The following is a 26928-nucleotide window of genomic DNA, read 5'->3' as shown; positions in this document are numbered from 1 at the left end:
AAAAAAAGGTTTCTCGCACTCTCTGGTTATCTGTGGTTTTTGATGTACGTGTACGGTTATATGAAAAGGAAAATAAAAAGAATTACATACCCAATGAAAAGAAATGTTTATTTTAATGATACCAAAAAAAAAAGCCCTATATCAACAAATTGAACATCCAAATACAGGTTATACAATTTAGCCAACGTTCGAGAACTAACTCGTTACATTGTTACAGCCGACATCGGCAGCTGTGAAGTGCCGTTGGGAATGGAGAGTGGCATGATATCCAACGAGTCACTTTCGGCGAGCTCCAGCTATGACCAGAGCGTCTCGCCGCTTAGTTCTAGGTAAGATTAAAATTAAGCTTGAAGGAAAACTATTGCCAGTAACTGTCTCAAAAAAAGGCTTTACGATTTTAGACCATTATCTTTTAATTATTTTTTCATTTTGTGTAGTGTTCTAAATTTAAGTTATCATATTAAATTTTATTAAGTCACATGCAGACCAAGATAATGCAAATAAAAATCAGAAACAGGTCTTCAGTTTTGGAACCGTTAATTTATTTATTTCGCTGGTCGAACTCAAACAGCACTATCATCTAGCACTAACATTGCTCAAATAAAGCTTATTCTGTATACTATTACCGTACGAAATCTTTATATATAAAAATGAATTGCTGTTCGTTAGTCTTGCTAAAACTCGAGAGCGGCTGCACCGATTTGGCTAATTTTAGTCTCGAATTATTTGAGGTAGCCCAGAGAATGTTTAAAAGGTAAATAAATATGAAAATGCTCGGAATCAAATAAAAATAACAATTTTGTTTTCCCTTTGATGTGTCCGCCATCGGACGGATTTCTTTGTTTGTTTTAAGTTTATTTTATACAAAAGTTTAGATATTTTATTTATCGATTGATGCACTACCAAGTCTGCCGGGTCAGCTAGTCTTGTATAAACATTATCTTTAAATAACAAACACCCATACTAGTAATGAACTCTCAAAGAAATTTGAATAAGAACGTTATAAACTCGCTTTCAAGTGCGCTGTTACCTGCAGAACGCGCAATTATTGCAAACTTGAAACGACCCCGGCGAAGTTGCAACATCTGCCGTGTAATATATTGAGCTTACTTAAATAAATTACGATCACTAAAGGAGGGCTCGCTTATTTTATTTTCAATCAGCAATTAAGATTTCTGGAACTTTAAAAACACAGGAATTTGTACATAAATTAATAAAAATACAAATAGTACAAGGGAGTCGGGAACAATTTAATTATATAACAGGTCTTTTTTTTATCTATGAAGTTGCCGTTTTGTAATACTAGCCATTTGCAACGCAATCTATGTATCACTGGCAATAAATTCTAAATTCGAACGAATTTTATTTTAAAATTATGAATTTATATTTTCGAATTCATTCATTTGTTTATTGTTTTTGTTGTGTTTTGTTTTTGTTTTGTTTGTTTATTTGCTTTTCGGTTTTTTTTCACCCCATTTTTATCCGTTCGATCAATATAAATACGATGAAAATATAAGTCATTATGGGATACGAGCTTCGTTGTGGTAGCAATGCAGCACAGACGGCTCACAACGTTAATGACGTGTACAGAGTGAACATTACGAACGAATGCACGACTCATTATTTGGTTTGAATGCTTAGAACATGAAAATTTTGATCTAAAAATGAATTCCGCCTGAAAACTAAAGTCAACAACGACGGATTAAAGACGCTACTCAATCTACCGCTGTGCTAGTAGCAACTTTCGACGTTAGCATTAAAACAATATTGGTTCATTTGCGCCAAATTGGCTATGTAAAAAGACTTGACAACTGGGTACTCGACAAACTGACGATAGCCAGCGCGACGTGCCTTTCGTTGCTTCGAGACACAGAAACGACGGGACTTTGAACCGCATTATAACTTGCCATGAAAAACGGATTCTTTTTGATAATCGTCAGCGGTTATCATTATGATTCAGCACCTGGACGACCTTGTAAACGAAAACTTATCCCTAAAAAAGTTAATTTCACTGATGGTGGTGCATATTTTGATTGATAGAAATAAAAAATATAAAAAAGAATACTTTAGGTACCTTTCAGTATACTAAACGGCCATTTCGTAGATAAAAACCTGTTTAAATGTATATTTGGTTGTATATACCTAGTCAGGTCATAAATTCTGTCACATGTTTAATGTAAAATAATTGAAACAAGTTTATTCATTATGTAACCATTCATATACCAAAATGAACTTAACAAAACATAGATTCTTATGACACTAAAGTTTATTCAAAATGACCTCCGTGATTTTGAATACAGGCCTTCAATCTGCGCGGCCAGTCGTCTATCGCAGCACGAACGAGGTCCATGTCAATATCGGCGGCTGCCTTAATCAAGGATGTCTTGAGTGACTCCAAATTGGGATGAGGCTTTGAGCACGCCTTTTCCTCCAAGTGTTGCCAGTTCTTGTAATCTAACGGATTCAAATCTGGACTGGAGGAGGGCCAGTCTTCGTGCCGGATGAAGTCGATTTCACGCTCCGCCAGCCAGTCTTGTGTGCTCTTCGCTCTATGAGCTAGCGCCGAATCTTGTTGGAATACCCAGTGCCTGTTATTGAACATGGTATGAGAAACAGGTTCCACGAGGTTCGTCAGGACTGTATTTTGATACACAACTGCATTCGTTTTTACACCTTTCTCACAAAAATGTACCTCTGTTAAGCCCCAATAAGAAACTCCCAACCATACCATGGGCGAGGATGGAAAATGACCTCGTTGGATACGCGGAATACGGTTGCTCGCTTCTTCACTACTGTGTGCGTACACCTTATCATTTTGTTTGTTGTAGCTCTCTTCTACGGTAAAAATTTTTTCATCCAAAAAAAGAATTTCCCGATATTTTTTTCCCGCGTACCGCTTCAACAAAGCGCGGCATCTCTTCAGTCTCAGGTCCATTAGACGAGCATTCAAACGATGTCCTGTTTTTCTTCGATATGCCCGAAGCCCTAAGTCTTCATTTAACACCCTTTTCACCGTGGTTCTGCTTAACCCCATCTGAAGGGCCAACAGTTTCTGCTTACGTTTGGGATTTCTTTGAATTCGCGCCTTCACAGCTTTTATCACTGCTGGAGTCCTAACAGACCGAGGGCGACCATTTCTTGACCTGTCATCTACACTAGAGTCTTCTTTGTATCGTTTGATGGTACGATAAACGAATCTTTTGGTTATATTCAAAATTTTCAGTACGTTAAAAATTTGAATTGGCGCGTAACCGCAACGATGCAACGCAATAACTGCAACACGGTCTTGTTTAAGCGTCCACTCCATATTTAAAAATGAGTAAAAGTCTATAAGTATACGTTTTTTATTTTCATGAACAATTCGAAATTCGAATTCAATAAACTTTTTTGTGGCCAGCATTCTAAAAGAAAAGTATACCATTTCAATATGGTCAAACGATCCTTAATACATTTATTACAATAGAACGATACACAGTAAAATTATATTTAGTAAATTAAAAGAACTCATATTTTTTTAAATAATATTGTGACACCATTGAAAAACTTTTATCACAGCTTAAACATGTTAATAATGACAACTCACTATTCAAACTAGTCGGCAATCATCTCTCGGTGAAATAAAACGTTCCTAAGGAAAAAGTCATAAATTTAATTTTGAATAATTTAAAATACTAGTTAAAACAAGAACAAAGGCTTCGTTCAACTAATTCCCGCACATTCCAGAAAACGGGCGGCAAATAGTTGAATCGATAGTAACATTTCTACGCTACCATTGTTCAACAACAATAAACTAGTATGATACGGCCAAGTTGTTACAATAATTGTGAATCCCCCGACCGCAAAACGCTCATACTTAGCTCAAACAATTAACAGAGGGTCTCACATTCGGGTCTTAAGCCCGCATAAGCCCGACGCGAGACAATGGAGCGCAAAACTCTGCTCCCGTATGAGAAATTCACTAACAGAAAATTAAATTTTCATATGAATTCGGTGAGACCGTGATCCCACAAAAGCTATCGCTCGACTCCCTAGAAATAACAAGATGTAAGTGTGGTCGGATATGTTGAAACCTTATCGTCGAGCTCTATAAACAGGGTCGAAGGCGATTTAGCAAAGGTAACTTTAATTCAGCGTTTAGCGCGCTTTGTTGCCGCTGTTTTTGAGACGGGCTCCATCTGAGTCGCCCGTGTCGAGATCGTCGACTAGATATTCAAATGGAACGGCCGCCAGACGTACTCCCATCTTTGTTGACAAACGAAACACTGGAACATTCTGCTCTATTTGTTCTGTACAACATACAGGTCAGATATTGTACATAACACGTAAATTTTTTTCATGTATAGCCATGCCTTAAGAAATTTATAAATAGCTTCTTACCGGTTAATTACCGTGCAAATTTAGGCACTAGTCCTAGAATTTTCCAAGTTAATTCTCAGAGTTAAGTAAGAAAAATGTAATACATGTATAAATCTCTCGAGACGGATGAAATATAAAAAAAAACAGCATTTTTTTCAATTTTCAAAACTCTTAACTTTGAACAGGATACGAACTGAAATCCGCGGCGGCGCCTGGTGTCCAAATGGATTGATTTCACCGAAAAGCCGTCAGTACTTGGAGATAGACCTGCACAATGAGTACCTTATAACAGCGACCGAATCACAGGGTCGTTTCGCAAACTCCATCGGAGTAGAATTCGTTGAGAGCTACTCGATCGAATACTGGCGTCCAGCGCTGAATCGTTGGGTCAAATACAAAGACTTCAATGGAAGCAGGGTAAGTGTAAAAGCCCTATTATCGAATGTATCCAAAGGTGGCGTTATTTCATTGAATAAAACTACTGAAACGAGACACTGAGTGAATTGTATCAAAATGGATACTGTTAGGCTCAAACAAATTTTGAAAGGAGGGTTATGAATTGTGTATTATTGATATTTTGGCTAAGTTTCTAGGTGGGCGGCATTGAAATCGTAGTATCACCGGTGACAGCTTGACTATCACGTGATCTGTGACCTCGTCAACCTTTACACTCCAGTAAAAAAAACGTTACTTTAAACATTAATGCTTTGAACAATGTTCTTCTTCAAATACTTGCTAGCGTTGGCTCATATTGCCAGCCCACACCTATTCGTATTCCTATTCCTACAAAGAAGTAGTCATTAATTCAGGCTTGATACCATTAAATTAATAACCGTAATTATGATACACACAATGGAGACTTTGCTCTCGTGTCTTAAAGTGGGTGACAGCATTCACCACTTTCATTCACTTTACTATATCCACAAACGCCAGTAATTTACTAATATTGTAGAGCCCAGTCTGTTTGTAGACAGTAATTAAAAAAAAACACTCCGTAACTATGACTGCGTTTGACAGTTAACAATACCTAACAACCGTGGCCAACACGGACAGTATATGATGGGCATAAAGCTTTTCATGGCAAATTCAAACTTCGAAACGCAGTTCAAAATTTTGTATCATAACACAAAATCCCTTCACAAGTCAGAACTAATGCAGTAATGCTCATGGGGGCTCCGTTTGCTCTGTATATCCGGTTACTTGAAATTAGGCCCGGCGCGGCAGTAATCCTATACTGAGGCAGTTGACTCTTTGCTATTAATTTATTTAACAAATCTGTTTATCGTGACAGCAGTTTTTTTTTACTGTTTCTATCCGTATTAATATAGCTTCTTTGTTGCAGCTGATACCGGGAAACGTGAACACTTACACGACAAAGAAGACGACCTTAGAGGCGCCCTTCATCGCATCTATAGTACGAGTATTTCCTTACGCAGCCCACCCGAGGACAGCGTGTATGCGAGTTGAGTTATATGGCTGCCGCTGGAAACGTAGGTACAACAAGGAGTTTGATTTTTTATTCGCTCGCGACGTCCTGGGACCTGCGATGCGAAATCCGCAGAAGCGACTGTCTTTTTTTCGTTTTGATTGTATTTAGCTTTGCGTTTAACCGCCATCGAGCGGCCTATTTATTTAAATTCCCGTTTCACAGAGGCTTTGATAGCATATTCGGCACCGAAAGGCGGAGACATGCAATCCATGACCGGTGGGGCGAAATTCGAAGACATGTCATATGACGGAATCTTGCGCAAAGGCGTTATGATTGATGGAATGGGCCAAATTACAGACTCTCTTTTGGGACCTAATGATTTTGAGCTACCTGATCCAATGGATACGAGAGGTAATGAAACAGATCACAATTAATATGAAACAAATAATGTATCCAAATATACTAATGTTATGAATGTCATATTTGGCAATTTTGATTTGTATGAAATTTTGTTTAAAATAGTTTATAATCTGGACTTATACATTGGATTTTTAGTACCTATAGTGAATGACATGACCCGGGTAACGTCAACGTATGTACTATGATAATGAGGACATTTGTTCGCTGGTTTGTGATTTATGCACCCAAAAATCTGCAAAATTACTAGCGATTTATAAATCAGAAAGTGACACAAGCAATTCTTTATCTCTACCAAATACAATGTTCATTCTTTCAGAAATCAAAACATAATAAACTTAAACTAGTTTTAGTTATTACAAAGAGCTAAAAATTTCTGGCCAGGGAGGTACTCAATTCACAATACATGAAACATAAGACTGTAATAATGAATTTAATAATATCTATTTAATTTTAGGAACTCGTTGGGTTGGATGGAATAAGACAATGCAAGTGGATGAAGAAGTCCAAATAATATTTAACTTTAGCACAACCAGAACCTTGTTTTTCGTCGACATTCACACCAATAACATGTTCACTAAAGATGTTCAGGTATACTTCAGCTATTGACTTTGGAGGTGTTTAATGTTTTATTTTATTCTCTTTCAACACTTTACTTTGTTACACCAACAGCTTTTCAAGGAGATAGAGATATACTTTTCCTTGGAGGGTGAACGCTGGCAAGAAGATTTTATCTCAATGGAACCAAAGCAAGACCGGGTTTCAGAACATGCTCGCATTATACATGTGGATCTTGAGAATCGTACTGCCAAACACGTTATGATGAAACTATATTTTCAACATGAATGGATACTTATAAGCGAAGTCACCTTCAAATCAGGTAAGATCTTCTTAAATCCAATGGATTCACAAATTGCAATATCCGAGGACTCCAAGCAAAAACTTCTCTTAAGCACAAATCTAAATCGATGAAGCTTGATTCTTTGGATGCTTTAGATTCCACAGAGCGGTTCAGTAAAATTATTGAGATGATACCTCGGAAATTTTTAAAAGGAAAATTGAAGAACAAAGGCCTTTGGGATTCATATGATTTTTCACGCGAACAAAAAGAGTATTCTCTTAAAGGCACAGAAATCCCAGGGACGCTAATAGTCCCCTATTACTCCTCCTCATCGGGCTTTCCTTATCAGTTCGGAGCACTCGCGAGCCGACGGCTATTTCACAAATTTTATCTTTCTCTAATTAATCCACAGCTCAATAAGGGAATCGCTTTCTAAGTGATAATTGGCAAACTAAACTACAGTAATAAACTTATAAGTAGTAAATAAGATATTCTCGTTGGTTTTATTAATTTCAAGAATATTTTTGGAATACACAATTAGTGCACTTATCGTCCATCACCCATTCGTAGTTTCAGCAACGTTACTTTTGACTACCTCAACCTTTCCATTATATAAATAAATTGGGTTAGGAATCCCTATTCCAATTTACCAAAACCTCGAAAAAAGGTCTTAAATTCTCAATGATAGGTTAGTCGTAATCTATACACCAAATAAAATTATAAAATGGTGTAAATAGATAAAAATAAATATAGGCCAAGCTTAGTGGAATAATGGGCAATAAAGTTATAAGTAATTACAATTAGTTATTGTAAACATTTGAAAACTTTTACTCACAGTGGTGTAATATGGATAAGTAGGATCCTACGCGAATCAGCCATGTGCTCTGGTGTGAAGAGTGACACACCCATAAAACAATACAGGCTTCGTTAAATAGGATATTTTGCAATAAAAAAACTGATCTGCTGTTCTAGTCATCACAAGCAAGTAACCATTGGAAAATACTTGAAACTTCAAGCATTCTTGAAGAAAACAAGCGTGAAATGCTAATCACGAACTCCATTTTTCAAAAACACAGTAAAAGCCTTTTATTTGCAAGTAATTTAATATGTTCTTTTCATAAATTTAATAATTCATACAGCATAAAAAGTAAAATATTTTCTTGAACTGTGGTCCTTAATCTGGTCAATTCAGAAGCCGTGAAGGTGCAATCGGTGTTTATTACTGGCGCCGAAAGCCTCGTTACGTTCTTATCAAAACATCATCCAACTACTTCGGATTCCTACCAATACGTAAATAGAAATGTCTGATCTATGTTGGTAATAAATTTCAAGAACCCCGTAGGCGGCTTTTGCAATAATGAAGGGAGATGGAGGGATAATTTCCAAATGCTCCTCAGAGCAATTCCCGCCAAATTACTTATCAACAATAAAAACACAAAGAGCACCAAAATCTCATTCATAAACCGAGAGGTTACAAAGTGTGCATCAAATCCGGATTATTCACAATATTAACAGCCGGAAGTGGTTCTGTATGAGAGGATTTTTTTAAATAACTTCTTCAGCGCCATCCAGTTGCTCAATCTTTAGATAGTTCTGGGAGTGCAACACTAAAACGCACCCAATATATTTACGTATTGTCCATAATTCGTGCAAAACTGTTCAAGCTGTCTTTATACAGCAATGTACAATGTATAAAACACAATTTGAAACTTACATCTGAAATGATGATTTTTTTTTTGTAATCCAAATAACCTGTAATTTTATAAATCAGAAATAAAATGATAAATTTTCCGATTTAGTTCGCGGGCGTCGCTATCATTATTAATGATCAGCATGAACTAGGTATCGTCTAAAAGGATTCATGCAGCATTCAATGAAGTATCCAATACTCTCGGACCAATTAACTAATTTTCTGCGTTATTTTTAAAAGCAAGACTTGCCAATATCTTAATTGAACTAGTATTTTGAACTAGTATTTCATGACCCCTAAAAAAAACTTTAGCAACTCTTTTTTAGACAGAACCCTCGTTCAGTGGCGAAACGATAAATGAATCACGGCACATCTTAACAAACATCAGACTCATCTATATGGATATTAAACTAAAGCCTTAAAAAAAATATTTGTTATCTTCAAATATATTTAAACAAAAGGATCCATTGTTGTTCGATGAATAGGGATGAACAGTTGAATGAAGTATTAATCGTATATTGTTGTATTGTTGATTCAACATCAAAATCCATTTATTGTAATTCTTTTGGAATTCAATCATTACATTTTTTTTTTAATACTGTCATAAATAAATATGCGTACATATTTTTTTCTAATGGCTTATAGAAAATCTTATGCTACACGAGGAACAAAATTCAATAATAGTTAAGTGAAATCAAGCTGTTCAATTATAAATTATTTTCATAATGCATATACCAATCTATTAGTAAATATTTATGTGAAACGTATACAATGTTGTATATTCATATAAAGTTAATGTTCTGGTAATAGTATAATATCATCTTTCTCGGCTCTGAGAATAAAGGAACTCGTGATGTAATGGGCCTTTTATGTTGTTATTGTGAATTATGATACCTAGCAAGTTGTGAATGGATGTAGGTCTTCCGGCCAATCGTAAGATTGCAGGTTCTCTTTCTCTTTACATTATCATTTCGAGAGTGAGGCCAGTTTCTTCATATTTTTATCTCGTTAATTTTAATAAATTCATATAAAATAGCACACTAACAAATGTGTTATTAAAATGCTTTTATCGGCTTAATTTTCATGCGCGTCAAGGACCAGTGATAATACAATAATTTTATAACTTCGCTCTAACATCCTGACCAGCATCAACAGCATAAAAAAAGTGACTAGTAGTTCTTTTTTTATTTTTTTCTCATTATTTTTTTCTTTTTAATTTTATTCTATTTAATAAGTTTTCTATTTAAATAAGTCCTTTTATTTTCTTTAACTACATATATTTTAACAGTTCATCCTTATCAAATCAAATAATCAGTATCTTGGGTAAAGTTACGAGAAAATCCTTCGTTAATCTCATTCCGCAAGTTACCACTTTCCAATTCCAAAGCTAATAAAATTTGCTTCTGACGCTCAGCAATTTAACTGTTGACCTGAGGTGCAGTTAATTAACAGCGCAATTAGAAATTAGCTCGGCATTAACTGTGTCTTGGCACCTAGTCACTGACGCCCTGGCAGGCAGCCATTCTCGGTTACCTAGTGGAAGTTGGGACCCAGTTTTGACTTCTCGTGCCGGCCTATTTGTGTTTTGCCGTTTCGGAACTTTGAGCCCGATATAACGGCTTCTGTGTATCTTATCCGACGACGGCAAGTTTCGAGTTTCTAGACTTAGATTACACCTCATTTCTTTTTCCCATTTCGACGGAGTTTGGTGCGGAAATCCTTTCGGTAATGAAATACTTTTTTAGTATTGAAAATTGTTTTTCATTTGTATCAAATCGTTTGTAAATATTCTAAGAGAATTATTAATCGTTAAAAAAATCTAAATTTCCTTTAATGTACAAATAGGACACAAAACTAAGGCAAATATTCGCGCGACATCAATTTAAGTTTATTTTACAGTCAAACTAGCGACTCGCCCTCGCTGCGCTTCGGAAACTGTAATTTATTATTGATTGCTCCACTATTTAATAGATGTTATTATACATATAAACCTTCCTCTTCAATTACTCTATCTATTAAAAAAACTGCATCAAAATCCGTTGCGTAGTTTTAAAGATTTAAGCATACATAGGGACAGACAGATATAGGGACAGAGAAAGCGACTTTGTTTTATACTATGTAGTGATGTAGGAATGAACAAAGTTTGACTATTTCTCTACTGAAGCCAACTATCGAAATCTTCACCTGAATTAATACGATGTCTCGCAGTTCTCGAAGCTGCAAACACAAAACCGAATGGACTCTAGCTAAGTTCTTGTCCCATTGTAACCAAACAATTAGTCCTGCGCTCGACACCTATTCATTTTCTCGCTTTGTTTAGGGCGACTCTGGTTTCCCTTATTCAACGCACTGAGCTGCTTTCTTAGATCTATTACACACGGTCATGTTATGAAATTCTTTGCCCAATCCTAAAGCATAGTCTGTATAAACATGGTATATGAAATAAGTCGAATATGCACCTAAGTATTTGTACCCTACAAAAACAAGTTTGTAAACAGATTTATTAAATACACATATTTTCAAATTACGACAATATTAAAAGAATCGTTTTCAACAGCGCCAACTGTCGTGAACGCGTCAGTTGAATTTCTCGAAGAATATTATCGAACGGACATTCCACCTTCTTCACGTAAGAAAAGAAATTCCTCGATGAGAGTCTCCGTCGGTTTGGCCTGCGGAGCGCTGGTCGGTGGGGGAGCATTCATAGCTGCCACCGCTGTACTGCTCACAAAGAAGGCGCGTCGTAGAATTCCGAACGTGCTGAAGAAACCTTTCTGCCCGTCGCTTAGAAATGGAAACGCGAACGCTAGAAACACCCGACGCGCGCCGAGACTCGCTCTGGCACTAGCTAACTGTCCACCGATCCACATGTTAAGGTAAGCAGTTTATTTTTCAAAATAAAATTCACTTAAAACACATTAACGTGTTGTTTTGTATCTTCGAGAATACATTACGTATTAGCAGTCAAAATATCTTGTCCGTACTTCGAATGCCGAACGCTTTGTATAACAAATATAAATGAATTGTCCATAGGCCCGCAGTAGTCGATGAAGATTATCGCGAGCCATACAATATCTGGAGGGAGACGTTGGGTCGTCGTGACAAACGAGAAATCCATGATCAGAATGAATATAACGGTACGTACGAAAACAATGTTTTCCTTCGTAGCGGAGAATTTCATTCATTTCCGCTGCTGTTTTTTGTTTCAGTGAACCACCATTTCGGTAAACGCACCTGTATTTTTTTTATTGGGCTAGATGGGTAGACGAATTCTTGGTCCAACTGGTGTTAATTGGTTACCAGACTTCAAATACATTACAACGTGAATGCCACTACTCATCTTGAATTGTTAGGTCAAGGTCTTAATTCTACCGTATTATGCAGTCTTTTTTCAAAGAGAAGTCGCACGACTATTTCGCGGCAGAAAAAGAACATGCGGTAGTTTTACTTTTAACCTATTATACTAAACAATACTGTTCTCCAAAAGAATCTTCGTATCCCTCACCCGAAATAGTTAATAACAATAATTAAAAAATACTCATAGGAAAGGTTATTTACCCTTAGAGGCCGTGTTATCTGTGATGTCAAGCGTTTGTACAGACTTTGAAGTACAAAAACCGTACAACACAATAAAAGAAGAAATTTAAAAAAATGTAATAAAGTCAGCGATGTTAAATCCACAAGAGCTGACCCTAATTGTAAACAATACTACTCAGACAAATGAACAAACTACCGTTGGCTGTTTTTTCTTGACAAACAAAGGGCTCGACCCTCGATCGCGTATAGAAACTTAGTTTGCTACTCAAAAACTTGTGTTTCGGAAGCCACATGTTCATTACATTACATGGTATTATTGGATACTGTGTAATAATAACGAAACAAATACTTCAATGACCGTGGAGCATGTGGTTCTCAAACATTTTAGTTACATCGTAAATATAAAATATTTATACCCATTATTATAAACGTACATCTACGTACTGTATGAATGTTAATATTAAATTTTAATTTTAAATAACGCATCAAGGAAAATAGTGAAGTTCACTCGAATATCTTAGGCAGCAGTTTGGTTACGTCCTTGGCATAGATAGCTCTATTTATCAACATAAACAGCTGTAAAATCTATTGCCTGATGATCCATTTTGTTCCTAAGTAAATAATATGTACAGTAATTTTTACGATTTCCACGATGAAGGAACGAAATATTTTCCCTAGCAATACCTCGTTTTGAAACAAAACAGCAAATTCTTCTTTCTAATTACATAGCTATTAAGGTGAGCGTATTGTTAAACCTAATAGGCACACTACGATCCTGCCTATTCCTGTCGTGAAGCAATAATACATTCCTATTTGAAGGGCTAGATATTCATATGCAATTGAGATATTGGCCGGGGGTGAAAACGTAACGTTTTGATGCCTACAGACTTTCCAATTGTAACAAAAAATTTTAGCTCTCTTTGTAAATGAATTATGGAATACGAGCATGCATTTAAGAGAGAATATTTAAAGGAGTTTCTTTGTAAGCCGTACCTTATTTCGTTGCAGTCGGTCCATATTTTCGCGCTAGTTAGCTCGACCGCGGCTCTTGACTGCACTCGTTAGGCCTTCAAGTGCACTTGCACAGAGATTGTTACCATTCCCGTTTCGTGCTACTTACGTGCCTCGGTTCTTGCTAGTCGGCTGCAAAGCCGCCTAATGATGCTCGAAACAATATATTATTTATTTATTGAAGTGAAACTTCTTTAGAATCGTTATGATTTCAAACTCGATGAAACGAAAAAATAAGTCCATAGAGACACAAACACATAAATGTATAGGATTCAGCCGACGAGAGAATGAGATAGAACACATTATACGTAAAGTTAAAATATCAATTCACAGAGGGCGCTACCTCATACTACAAAAGATGATTTACAATTATTTTATTTTTGAATTCTTAAACGACGATTCTTATTTCGTTTGAACACCAATCGTTACTCGACTGAACTTGAACGCAAATGTATGTAATAAAAAAAAGAAACAACGGTCTTCATATAACAAACTAAATATTTAACAAAAAAACAAAATGAGAAACTTCAGTCCGTGTACACGGTTTCTCTAACAAAAGACCCCAATTACAACTAAGAAAAGATTTTAATTTTAATGCAAAAGTTATTTCGAGTCTTACAAAGGTTTTCAAGGGACGCGGACCACAATGTTCTGTCACTAACTAGTTTCCCCTCAGGCAGGAAACGCTACTCAAACTCAAGAAACAACCAACATTAACTTGTAAAGTGTAAAGAAAAAGTTGTTTTAATCAGAACACAGCACTAATTGTACTGAATAGTGAAATTTTAACTCAACACAAACTAACGTCTTATTTAGGAGACCTTTCCTATTATGGGCTGTAATCTTCTCAAATTTTAGATATTTTAGCCGAGATCAAACAAAGAAATGCAATGCCCAATATAAAACGTAATACTACTATTCAAAGAGAGCAGTTGGGAAATTCTAGTTGAAAGGAAAAGTGCACGGTGGATAGTGTGCTCGTTACGTCATCGGGACGTCCGGCCGGAAAGGCAGCCATTGTTCAGGAACCATATTGAAAAGATGCTTCGGCCCGAGCACAGGATAATAGGAGGCAGCCGTTGAAAGACTAAGGATAACACTGTCGGAATAGCGAGATTTTGGACGGGATTTATTATTCTCGGATGACGGAATAAATCCGTTACAAATAGGAAATGGAACAGATTCAAACGTGAACATTAACCTTTGCAGAGGTCTAATTAATTTAAAGGTTAAGATAGAAACATTAGGGCTTAGACGACAAAAAAAAATTAAAAAAAAAACCACGTGTAGCACTCGGGGACTGCCGCGGTAAAGCTGCTTATTGCATAGCATTTTTTATCAACTTTGCAATTATAGTTAGACAAGAATAATTTCATATTAAAACAATAATAAAATAAGACCACGCTATATTTAGAAACATTAACAAAAGCAAAACATTAACTGTCCCCTTCACAGTCATGAGCTAGACCGCGCGAGACAGAGATGGACAGACTTTTCATGATGTGCATGCAGTGCGATGTCACGCCGCGCGCTTATTCACAAACACTACACAAGCGCAACGTGTGAATGTGTTGAACGCGAGCTACATTGGACGATGTGGGGGTGTTAGGTTTTATTTTCGTTACGGAATTTCTTGATTCGGTCGCCGCGCTCAAAGCCCGCGATAAAAGCTATGCAATAGCTTAAAAAGTTAATAAAAATACATTCTTCGACAGAAATTTGTGAAGATACCGAATTCCCGCGTCCGTACATGATGAAACGACCAGACCCGCACGAGAGCTTCTACGCAGCGACTGACATCATACACCACGTAAGTAGTCTAGATATATTACATTATATATTATATTATGTCATGGGCTTAAACTCTTAGAAACAACGGCACATACAAAAATGCAGCAACTCACATTTAGATGTCAGATCGAATACTCGATGCGAATCAGACACGTAGACTAGACTTCGTATTCTGATCCCCAACTCAAGCGCCACTATCCTATGGCAATACCTTCAGGCTTTCCAACTTAACGGGTACTACAGCATAATATGCAATAAAATACACAAGGTCATGTCTCCGGACTCGTACCACCACTAAAGAGTAGGTGGGTCGTCGCTAATCTAGAAGAATACAAAATATCGGTATTAATACCAGAATGCGATATTGCTGCGTAAGGTAAGTACAGATACAATTTATTTTATAATGTCGTGTTCAAATCGATCTGTAAAACGACTATATTTCACAGATTTAATTACGTACTTACTTTAAATTTTAAAGTGCCGTCAAATGCCACAAAATTATCAAAATTTAATTGTTTTCTAGTTTAGACATACGTTTTGTGAATCGAATAGAAATATTGGAAAATATTCTGTTATTGAAAAAAAGCAACGCATGAAACTTACTCATCAATGTTTCAATGGTTTAAGTCAAACTTGTTTTTAAACCTTTTTTTTTTTTATTTTGGTTATTTTAGTGAAAATCTTCACAATTAATACATTAATATCTCAAAGTATACTCGTACAACAAACTCTCATTTGATATCTCGTTTAAAACAGCAACTTTATTCATCATTGTTATTTAACATACCAATGCAAACTTTACGTTTATTGATATGGCACACGATCTAAATATTGGGATCTAATGAAATCAGTATCAATTTGCTACAACTCTATCTAAATTTTTTTATCAATTGAATAATAATAATATACAGTATGTCAGTGTGTTCTCATCTATATATTAATACGTGAAGCAAAAACATAGTATCCCTTTTGACGAAAATTGCGCGGACGGAGGAGTATGAAATTTTCCACACTTATAAAGAATATAGAGAAGAAGTGCACAAAGCTAATATTTTTTTTAATTATGCATAAAAGATACATTAAATCAATAAAGAAAATATTACACACACTACATACCATGTATTGGACGCACACACGCATGCATACTATTTATTGTCAATCTTTTGTTCTTGACGTCTGTTGTCAAATTGAGAATAGATTAAATATTGTTTGTCTTTCTCAATATTTTTTATAGTGTAGTCTTGGCGAAATTTGTGATTATAGAAGTATAAAATACAATCATAATAGTGTACAAACTTACAATTCCAATTAATTATAGTCGAATTTCGACTACTGCGGGACCTCTAGTAAGATTAAATTAGCCAAAAATAGTTTTAAGAGAATATTTTAACAAGCAAAAAAAATAAAGCTCCAATGACAAATTACAAAAAAATTACGCCATCACGGATTAGGGATGTGCCCATGTTGTTCATAATAGACCATAAGACCAGCATCGAAAACCAACAATTTTGTTATAAATTTTTATACATTAATAATCTGCTTCTCTGAAACGTGCATAAAATTTTACGGTACTATTATTTAAAACTTTTTTGTGAAACGAACTTCACGTGTTTTATATTTTATTCGACAATTGTAATAAAAACGGAATCGTTTCCTTTGGCCGTGTCGTAAAATCAACTCGGGTTTTATTAAATTATTTTCAACTTAAAAGGAAAAGTCGCCATATAAAAGAGTTTGAAATAGTGGAGAAACACGTCAAGAACATAAAAAAGAAAATGCGTCACTGAATTTTGTTTAAGTTTGTTTTGTACACATAGCAGTTATTAAGCATTTGCTTAACAAGACATCATACTTGTTGTGATCTGACGCAGATCTATTCAAAAAACAAAACGGTATCTCGCAAGTAAGTAGTTTACTGGTGGTAGGACCTCTTGTGAGTCCGCGCGGGTAGGTGCCACCGGGTGGTGCCTATTTCTGCAGTGAAGCAGTAATGCGTTTCGGTTTGAAGAGCAGGACAGCCGTTGTAACTGTACTGAGACCTTAGAACTTATGTCTCAAGGTGGGTGGCGCATTTACGTTGTAGATGTCTATGGGCTCCAGTAACCACTTAACACCAGGTGGGCTGTGAGCTCGTCCACCCATCTAAACAATAAAAAAAAAAGAAAAGTAGAAGACATTTTGCGATAAAATTCATTACAGTTTCTTATCTAAACTAATTAAGTAAACTAATGTTTACTTTTAATTATACTGTCGGATCGATACAAATAACATAACAGCTGACGCTAAAGTACATAAAATTCAGCGGAAAATTTCATGAACCAAATAAGATTATTTCTGTAAAAACATAAATTAACGCTGTATTGGTAATTCTTTGAATTGATTCCACAGAAAAACAAGTGAATGTTTTTTTTTTAAATACATACCATTTAATTTTCTTTTAATATAATGTGACAAAACATAACAGAATTTCCTGCATCAATACGAGCATAGAAGCACGTTCAACCAACAACAACGTTATTTCTAGTTGGTTTTGTTTTTTTCTTTAGCAATTGTGTTTCTTAATTCCTATTAAAATTTTAAATAACCACCGTTCTAACTTATTAAGTTATTATAATATAAGTAATATATCAAAATGTTTATGCAATTCTAATAATATATATTCTAGTAAAATCGTCGTGTAACAAATTAACGAATGTCGCATTTAATGAGAAAGAGTAAAAAGATAAATCAATTGGACATAACAATACCATTACCATTAATATTATATTAAAGAGATTTATCGTTTTTTTACTGGCGGTAGGACCTCTTGTGAGTCCGCGCGGGTAGGTACCACCGCCCTGCCTATTTCCGCCGTGAAGCAGTAATGTATTTCACCTTGAACGGTTGGGCAGCCGTTGTAACTATACTGAGACCTTAGAACTTATTTCTCAAGGTGGATTTACGTTGTAGATGTCTATGAGTTCCGGTAACCGCTTAACATCAGGTGGGCGGTGAGCTCGTCTACTCTACGCAATAAAAAAAATGTATTTAGTATGTGAATATGTTTACAAAAAAATACAAACTATCTAAATCACTATTATTATGTGAGATCGTTTTTCCTCAAAACAGCGGTATATTTAACTCTACCTATTATTTTAATGAATTAAATTAGTTTCCAGAATCGACCACATTTAATTACGGGGCACGTACGTACGTGATAAACTAGTGGAAATTAGTATGTCGCTAATGACGCTCGATCGAATCTGGTAAAAGGTGCTCTCATTGCAATTGGGATAGAGATGTGGTCGGGGCGGTCGCGATAGGGTCACGTTACGGAATACGACCGTTTGTTGTTTGTGGTCGTACGCTAGTTAATGATTTGGCTTTATATCACTAGCGCGCTGGTTTTCCGTGGCCATGATTAGAATCGCTCTCTGTTGGAATACGTGAATTGATCTATATCAGAACATATACGTTGATAACAAAGTATCAAGGATTATCGAGCCCTGAATCTTGATAGAATACCAAAACAAAATGAATGATTGTCTGTAAGATTCGAAACAAGGCTGTCCTTAGTTAGTAGATTCCTCAAATTAAATTAATTTTTTTTTTTCATAATTTTCAAAGTATACCTCGAAGAATGATTCCATCGACACGCAGTGCGGAAGCGGCATGGTGACGGCCCTCGGGAAATCATTTCAGCTTCTTAACGTAACTGCATCAGGGCGCAATACTTTACGTGTTTTTCCTTGTTTTGTAATTGCCAATTTTTTGTTTGTACCAAAACAAGATAAGACAATGTAAATAAATGGATTTTTTAATGCAATCAATATCTTAAAAATCGTAAAGGATATTGTAGGTAAGGTAAATTTTTTTATAAAAAAAAGGTTTTTCTTGAAAAGTGTATAAAATTCACGACTGAAATATGAGTCTCGAATCTTTAAATAAATTTAAAAATAAATTGGTACATAATCTTCGATAGTATCTTCGGCGTCGACAAACAATGAAGCTTACAGAAGGTATAATTTGCCTGTGGGTTCACGAGCCGTATGTCCGATACAAAAGCTCCACGAAGCCCGTATTGACGATGTGGTCTTTAGGAACGTGTCCCCCGGTAATGACGCTGCATTGAATAGCAAACCTTTGTCACGTCGGTGACGATTCCGCAAACACGGGTAAATTGTACTGTGACGGATTTGCGGGAAACTATCGGAACTCGAGTGCTGCCTTTTACTTTGTTATGTTGCCGTTCTGATTAGAGAATTTGTTTTCGAGATGTATTTGTCGTTGATTGATCAAGAAGGTTCTTAAGCTCTAAATAATAATATAGTCTTCTTGAACTATAACTACTGTTTCTGTATTCAATTAACACTGCTATTAAAAAGTTAAGCTATGTACTATTGTATTATGAGTCATTTTAAGAGCCTTAACACGTATAGATCTACAGGAAATTCAATCTTATTTTTAAATCGATTTGAAATTCAGAACTGACTAGGTGTTTGAAAATGATTAAAAATATACTTTGTAATAAATTTCATTGAATTATTCACGAAATAGTAATTACGCAACAACACTAGTGCGATTTCAGATCCCTGTTTTCACATTTCAAATTCAAATCTAATGTCAAATCTAATCTAATAATTCGGATGCACCCATGACAATTGGGATGCCACTTCATACATAATAAGCTTGTCATCATAATAATCTCAAATTAAAATAGATCGAAGGATTGTAATGACGCATAAAGTATTATCACGAACAGGCTATTAGTCAGAGAAAAACAAATAGTGTTTTCATTATACCATTATACGCGTCGCCAATTGCACGTTGATCATAATATAGCAGTTAATATTGAAGTATTTATAGCAACTATTGAAATTAACAAAAAGCTTGATTATTAAGTCATAATGACTTGTTGGAGCAATTAACGGGCATGTGGTTCCTGTCAATATCTGAACCTGTTGTTCCCATCGCAACTGTATAGGTTAATTACAGTCCCATAAGTAGTACTACCAAAAATTACCAAAAAAAAAGTACCAAATAATAAAATTACCAAATAAAAATTATTGGAAAATTTTTCTTTCAAATGTCACACCACAAATTTCATTTTGATATGTTTAATAAAGTTCTTTCTGGAGCTTTACAACTATTACGCATGTATCGTTCCAGAAAATCTTAACAATGGAGCAATTTATTAAAAACTTAATTTAGTCTAATAGTTGATACTACTGGCCGATATACCAAATTCTCAATTATGCCGATGTCTAGTCTGCGAAATGGGCGAATCTAATTAGGATTCAAGCTCGGTAGTGGGGATATCTATCAATACGGACTACAAGCTAATTGAGGATTGGATTGAATATACATTAACGCTGGTTACCTGTACGTACTGTGCGTAAATTTCACTAACTAGATGAATTATAACATTTAATAAGTAAAAAGCAACAAAGAGTCATTCGATCTCGCTTTTGTAATAACAAACACTTTTGTCTATTTTGTTATAAAAAATCAAAATTACAATTAGAATTAGAGTCAATTACAAACGTAAGTGTATTTGTTAGTTTACCATTATTTCACTAGACTTGACAATGGTTCGATAGTGATTTCAAAATGCGGTTAAATTGATGGTGATGGTTGTATTGGTATTATACCATTTTCATTTGATGACATTTGGCTTTATTTTCCTGTGTGGAGCTTCTTCGGGGTCTTATTGCAACGATTATTTTAATAAATACTGTCATAAAACTAACTATACTATTGTATACTACAATAAAACCGATTATAAGTTGAAACCATGGATAAGCGTTCCAATTTTGTTTAATATCGTAATTTCAGAAGCTTTATTCTTTTGGGCTTTATAAAGTTTAAATAAATTTTGTTTTCATTCCATATGATGTCAATTTAATTCAAATTTAATAAATTTTAAAAGATAATAAAAATCCGTTTGTCACCCAGGTGTTGTGGGCGTTTTTCCCATTTTTGCCTTACGTTAGCAATGGTCTTGGAACGAATCAATATCCACCACTTTCTCATCAGATATCTTACGTTCATTATATCTAAATGAAATAACAATACATTCCCATCAGACTCGATGATGAGGCTAAGCGATTCGCTTATTTAATTCCGCAATCTATTACAGAATTCAATCATCGGCCCGCTTTGTTCCGTCCGTAACAAGAGAGGTTGCAATTACAGTTCATGCAATAGACAGTTCCGTTATTGAGTCATCGTACTGACGTTTGCCTGAAGGGTATTGGGTGCATATCCGGTAATTAGCACGTAGCTGGAACGGACACGCGATGTACTGGTATTGTACTCTAGATTGTGCACTCAGGTATTTAGGATTTAGGTATAGGTACTGCGGCAGGTAGGTAATCTATGTTAGTAGGTAGTGTAATCTATGTTAATTAACACTGCAAATTAAAATGAGGTTGTCGCGATTCTTTTGGAAATGTCCTTCTAGTTCAAGGTTTAACTAATCTAATACCAATTTTTCATATCACGAAGAGGCAAATAAAAAAAAAAAGATGTCTGGTATCGTTGTACACCGGATAGGAACAAAGTTCTTTATTATAAAAATATGAATTTTAAGTTCTATTCGAGGTATAAAGAAAATAATTATTCGGGTATACATTTTTTATTATCATTTTTATTGATAAAAAAAAAAAACTACTTTACAAAGTTATCAATCAACTTTATTTTATTCACAATGATTTATAAAAAATATATAATGAAATGTTATTTTTTGTACGTTATTACAAAATTAAGTCGTACACTGTGTGCATTACTCATAAAAATCTTACGTTACGGACGTTTTTTTTTTCCGGTTAGGGTAACCCCTCTGCATCTTCTCTAAGGAACTTCATTCCAATAAAAATAAAACAATTCAAATTACTTTCAACAACGCAATATAAAATTAACAAACCTGAGAATAGAAACGAGCAATTAATTTCAAGTTAACTGTTAGGCGGGGTACGTAAGCGATGGTTCAAAACTGGGTATATATCGAACTTTCTGGGAATTTCAATGCAGCGGTGCACCGCGGTACAACCGCATCTAACTTTGTTCCACAGATATCGCTTCGTCAAAGACAATGGAATACTTGGAAACTGCGTTAAGGGATGACAAATAATTTTAATTTAAGACTTAATATATTACGTAAGGCTTACGTATTAAGGCTTAATAGATGTCTTATACCGTATTTTCAATAAATAGTGGCCATTCGTAATAAGACGAGATTCCACCAAATATGCATTCGCCTATCATGATTCATGCGATTGTGATGTTCACTCGCGCGACTCGTGGACCCTCTTCAAATGTCCTTAGGTTACCCGTTGGAGGTACGTAAGAAAAATACAACTTCACTGTAGCTCAACCCCATCCGTCAGTTTATGAAGACAATGTCAAAGCGGTTCTTCTTAACAGCAATGTGACACTTCAACCCTATTTTTTATTCCTTTGATGGTTAAAGGAGCTCACGGCTCATCTACGGCCAAATGTTCACCGGATCTCAGAGTAGCTAACAACGTAAATTCCGCCACCCACCTTTAGACATGAGTTCTAAGACTTAATTTTATAATACAACGGCAGCCCTGCTCTCCAGACCAGAACGCATCACTGTTTCGCGGTAGGAATAGGCAGGATGATGGTACCTACCAGTGCGGGCTTAAAAGACGCTCTGTAAAAAATCCAAAGCTCTTATCGTGGCTGCCACTAACGACAGATCTGATCCGGTACCACCTTTGATTTCCTAGACAGATCCTGATGGACCTACCTGATCCACTTTCGGTCCTATTAGACATAATCAGTCCTAACGCTAGCAGTGGCAAAAACTTTAAGTTACCATACTCGTCGATCTTGTCGAAGAATTCGACGTGACCCTTAACCTCATAACATTAGCCCACTCAGTTTCAGGAATTAAAATTTTAATTTGAATTCATTTAGCTTTGGAAGGAGTTCAATTGAGCATCTCAACATAAAATTTTAGTGAGGTTATATTATATTCTATGTCATAAATTTCGTGAGGTACGAGACTCCAAATGGCATTAGTGGAAAATAGCTGAACAACGTTGAATTGAATGCACCATTTCCTTTCACGAAACCGAAAGGTGAACGAAAATTCTCTTGAATCCGAAATCACATTTCGATAGGTCTTTGTAACGGACAAAGGCGTCTGTTATTTGCTTGAAAATATTTGATGAGCATAATATTTCAAGGGGATCGTGAAATTTCGTTGTACTTTCGGACTTATGTACATGGAAATAATAAATTATAATTAAAGGCCTCGCTAAAGCTTGTACTCGCAACGTTTTGTATTGTTAATAATACTTTTTTCAGTTAAAATATTATTATTTTTGATATAACGCAACAGTACTCTTAGCTTCCAACGTAATTCGTTTCATTTGATCGTTTTTGTTGGTGACAAACAAAATTACACCACGTTTTATCAAAAACAGGATAATCATTGTATCTGAACTTTTTGTTGGTTTTAAATTTACTCTTCGTGTGTATACAGTAATGAGAACCCTAGTCGCGATGAGGTGACAAGTCTAACTCGCGTTAGTTTCGCCTCACCAGAATGTCTTTGTCTGCTCACTATTATCCTCGACGAGCCCTGGTTTGCATTAGATCACGACAAAGGCATCATTATACCGTCTCTCGGCTTCAAATACGTAGCTTTGGTTAGTTACTCTAGATTTAGTTTATTTATCTACCATTACGTTTCAAAATCTGAAGGCTACATGTTGATTTTGAAAATTAAAACTTATGTTACCAAGAAAGCTATAAAGCATTTATTATTAAGCTTTGAAAATTATAATACGGACAGTAATAAATGAGAGATTAAGCAGTAAAAGTATTTTAAAGTTTAACTACATATTGAAAATTGTATTATTAACAGGAAGCCGTCTCTACGATCTACTAATGGTGAGTGGTCACCATGTTTCATAGGTACCGCTCTGGACTATACACACCGTTGTTACTAACTTTCTATTAATTTACAATCACATAAAACTATTCTCACTGTTATAATAACAATGCTATGTTAATAAAAGCATAATTATTCTAAATATTCCATGTCTACGCCCACTGTCTACGCTAGCCTACGACGTAGGGATGTACATATTATATGGCTACGTAATCCAGTATTGCTATATTTTTAACGATTATCAATAAGTTCGTCAGAGCATTCCGGCAATTTACGCAATACACTTTACTCTCACTCAGGGGATAATTATTAATATTATTACATTACATGCAATGGAAAATACTACATTAAAATAATAATAAAACAGGTATGACACGTGGGGACTGCCGCGGTAAAGCTATTGCATAGCATTTTTAATAAACTAATGTAACTATAATTAGACAATAATAATTGAATTTGATATTATGTAATTATTGCGCAGGAATAGAAAAGTGATTACAACAATTATATTACACTAAAAACAATAATATAAACAGGCAAATTACGACTATGTGTTGGTACTTAAATTGTTTATTATTACAATTATTTATAATTGCCTATTATATACATTGATTTACCAATTGAGACCTTGTTTCAAAACAATAAGTATCAAAGATTATTAATCACTATCAATTGCTTAATAAAGTTAGTTCTAAAGTTCACTAAACACACAGAGTTATTCGCGTACTATTGTTATTCATAGCCGAATAACCCTTGTTTACTTTTAATTTCGCGAAAATTACGATACACAAGCAAACTAAACGACTTAATGGATTTTTGGTAGATGCGTATCGTAAATGTTTACAAATGATAAGTTACTCAAACTACCTACTACCTCGATTATTTCAGAAAAATCATAGTTACGATTAGTTGTAACTTCAATAAATACATAATAACAGACCTAAACATTAATTTTTTTTATTGCTTAGATGGGTGGACGAGCTCACAGTCCACCTGGTGTTAAGTGGTTACTGTAGCCCATAGACATCTACAACGTAAATGCGCCACCCACCTCGACATATAAGTTCCAAGATCTCACTATACTTACAACGGCTGCCCCACCCTCAAACCGAAACGCATCACTGCTTCACGACAGAAATAGGCAGGGTGGTGGTACCTACCCGCGCGGACTCACAAGGTTCTCTACCACCAGTAAAAATAGAATATATAAACATAACATAATTGATGATAATTAAGAAGTGATTTCAAAAACAAACAAAAAATGTAATTATTGTTTAATGAATTGTGGTTCGATAACGTTTTAATACTGTTTCCTACTAGTCTTGATCTTAAATAATATATACACTTAACATTTAAGAGTCTACACCATACACCACGTAAAGTGAGCTATTAAAATTAAGCGACTTTGATTTTTTGTTGTTTGTAACGCAGTATTTTTAATAATGTTAGCGACAAACTAAACAAAAGAGCATGTGTTAGTGGAACTACTCTCAAACACGTCCAGACACTCCCACACAACTATACGACTGAAAGCCGACACCAGAAACTATAAAACAAATACGTATCAACCATAAAACAGTGATAAAATAGTCATTTAGATTGCTTAGTACTTAAATGGCTTATAGAAGTGCTCTCAAAAGGACCTAATTCGATTAGTGTATGTGGTCGTGTTTGAGTATCACTTTAAGACAAAGAGTCGAGGTTTTGTAACGACTATACTGCATTGCGCGCAATCTACTCACAAACACAGCACGCAATGTATTAATATTTAATATAATTTATGAACAAACTAGCTGACACGGCAGACTTCGTAGTGCCTCAATCGATAAATAAAAGACACATCAAGGGGACACATCAAAGGAAAAACAAAATTGTTTGTTTTTATTTAATTCCGAGCTTTTTTTTATTTTCTCACATTTTAAACCTTCCCTGGACTTTTACGAATAATTCAAGACCAAAATTAGCCAAATCGGTCCAGCCGTTCTCGAGTTTTAGCGAGACTAACGAACAGCAATTCATTTTTATATATAGAGACTGCGGGTAGAGTCGAAGACCTCGTTTAATGTAGAGAAGATGCGTTCGTTTTAGATGAGTGAAACAATGTATGATTATCATTTAATAAGCCAATTCGAATATTATCAAACTTCGTTACATGTAGAGGCAAAAAGTACGTAGCGAGAATTAGTTCTGGAAACACATTGCGGATCAGTCTGCTCTAGATAATAGAGATGCTCTACCGATGTGATTATAATTAAGAGATGACTATATAATTTGAGATTGTTAAATACGAAAAAACTTTAAAAAATAATTATCTATCCGCGGATCTAATTATGATGGCGCATGACATCGCTACTGTTTTTTTTATTGCTTAGATGGGTGGACGAGCTCACAGCCCACCTGGTGTTAAGTGGTTTCTACAACGTATATGCGCCACCCACCTTGAGATATAAGTTCTAAGGTCTCAGTATAGTTACAACGGCTGTCCCATCCTTCAAACCGAAACGCATTACTGCTTCACGGCATAAATAGGCAAAGTCATGGTAGCTACCCGTGCGGACTCAAGAGGTCCTACCACCTACATTATACACACTACATTGTACATACTACACTCGACATTGTATATCTTTAATTAGGGTACACTTCATCGCTTTTTTATAACAGATTTACGTATATATCTGTTTTTTTTTAATTTACAGCCACGACCAGCGATTCTACCGCGAAGTTCTCATTAATAATTTATTATTTAGTCGCGCTGCAAGCACTTCAACAGCAGATATAATTGGTCATAATTCACATCTGCCTACCACTAAGCACATTTGCTTTTTATGCAATTTATTCCATTCTCATTGCTCGATTTACATTAATTTGTAAAGGATGTAAATTTATAAAACCAAAAGTCAAATCTTTGCCTTATTTGCTTGCGCTACAGATTTAAAAGTACTTTTTTAAAG

At 35.3% G+C, this 26928-nt stretch overlaps 1 protein-coding gene across 1 annotated transcript in view; it reads left to right on the top strand.

Annotated features, from left to right (window-relative positions):
* LOC114246907 (discoidin domain-containing receptor 2) overlaps positions 1-26928 on the top strand; it is a 187570-nt gene that overhangs the window by 118566 nt on the left and 42076 nt on the right. The window contains exons 3-11 of the mRNA XM_089730385.1: positions 218-329; positions 4542-4773; positions 5699-5846; positions 6008-6196; positions 6660-6793; positions 6875-7082; positions 11291-11609; positions 11767-11870; positions 14997-15091. Of these exons, the coding sequence (XP_089586511.1) occupies positions 218-329; positions 4542-4773; positions 5699-5846; positions 6008-6196; positions 6660-6793; positions 6875-7082; positions 11291-11609; positions 11767-11870; positions 14997-15091 (1541 nt within the window). The remainder of the gene's footprint in view (positions 1-217; positions 330-4541; positions 4774-5698; positions 5847-6007; positions 6197-6659; positions 6794-6874; positions 7083-11290; positions 11610-11766; positions 11871-14996; positions 15092-26928) is intronic.

The sequence above is a fragment of the Bombyx mandarina genome, chromosome 01 (genome assembly GCF_030267445.1).
Source record: "Bombyx mandarina strain Sakado chromosome 01, ASM3026744v2".
Classification (NCBI taxonomy): Eukaryota; Metazoa; Arthropoda; class Insecta; order Lepidoptera; family Bombycidae; genus Bombyx; species Bombyx mandarina.
This window is presented reverse-complemented; position numbering and strand designations above follow the sequence as displayed.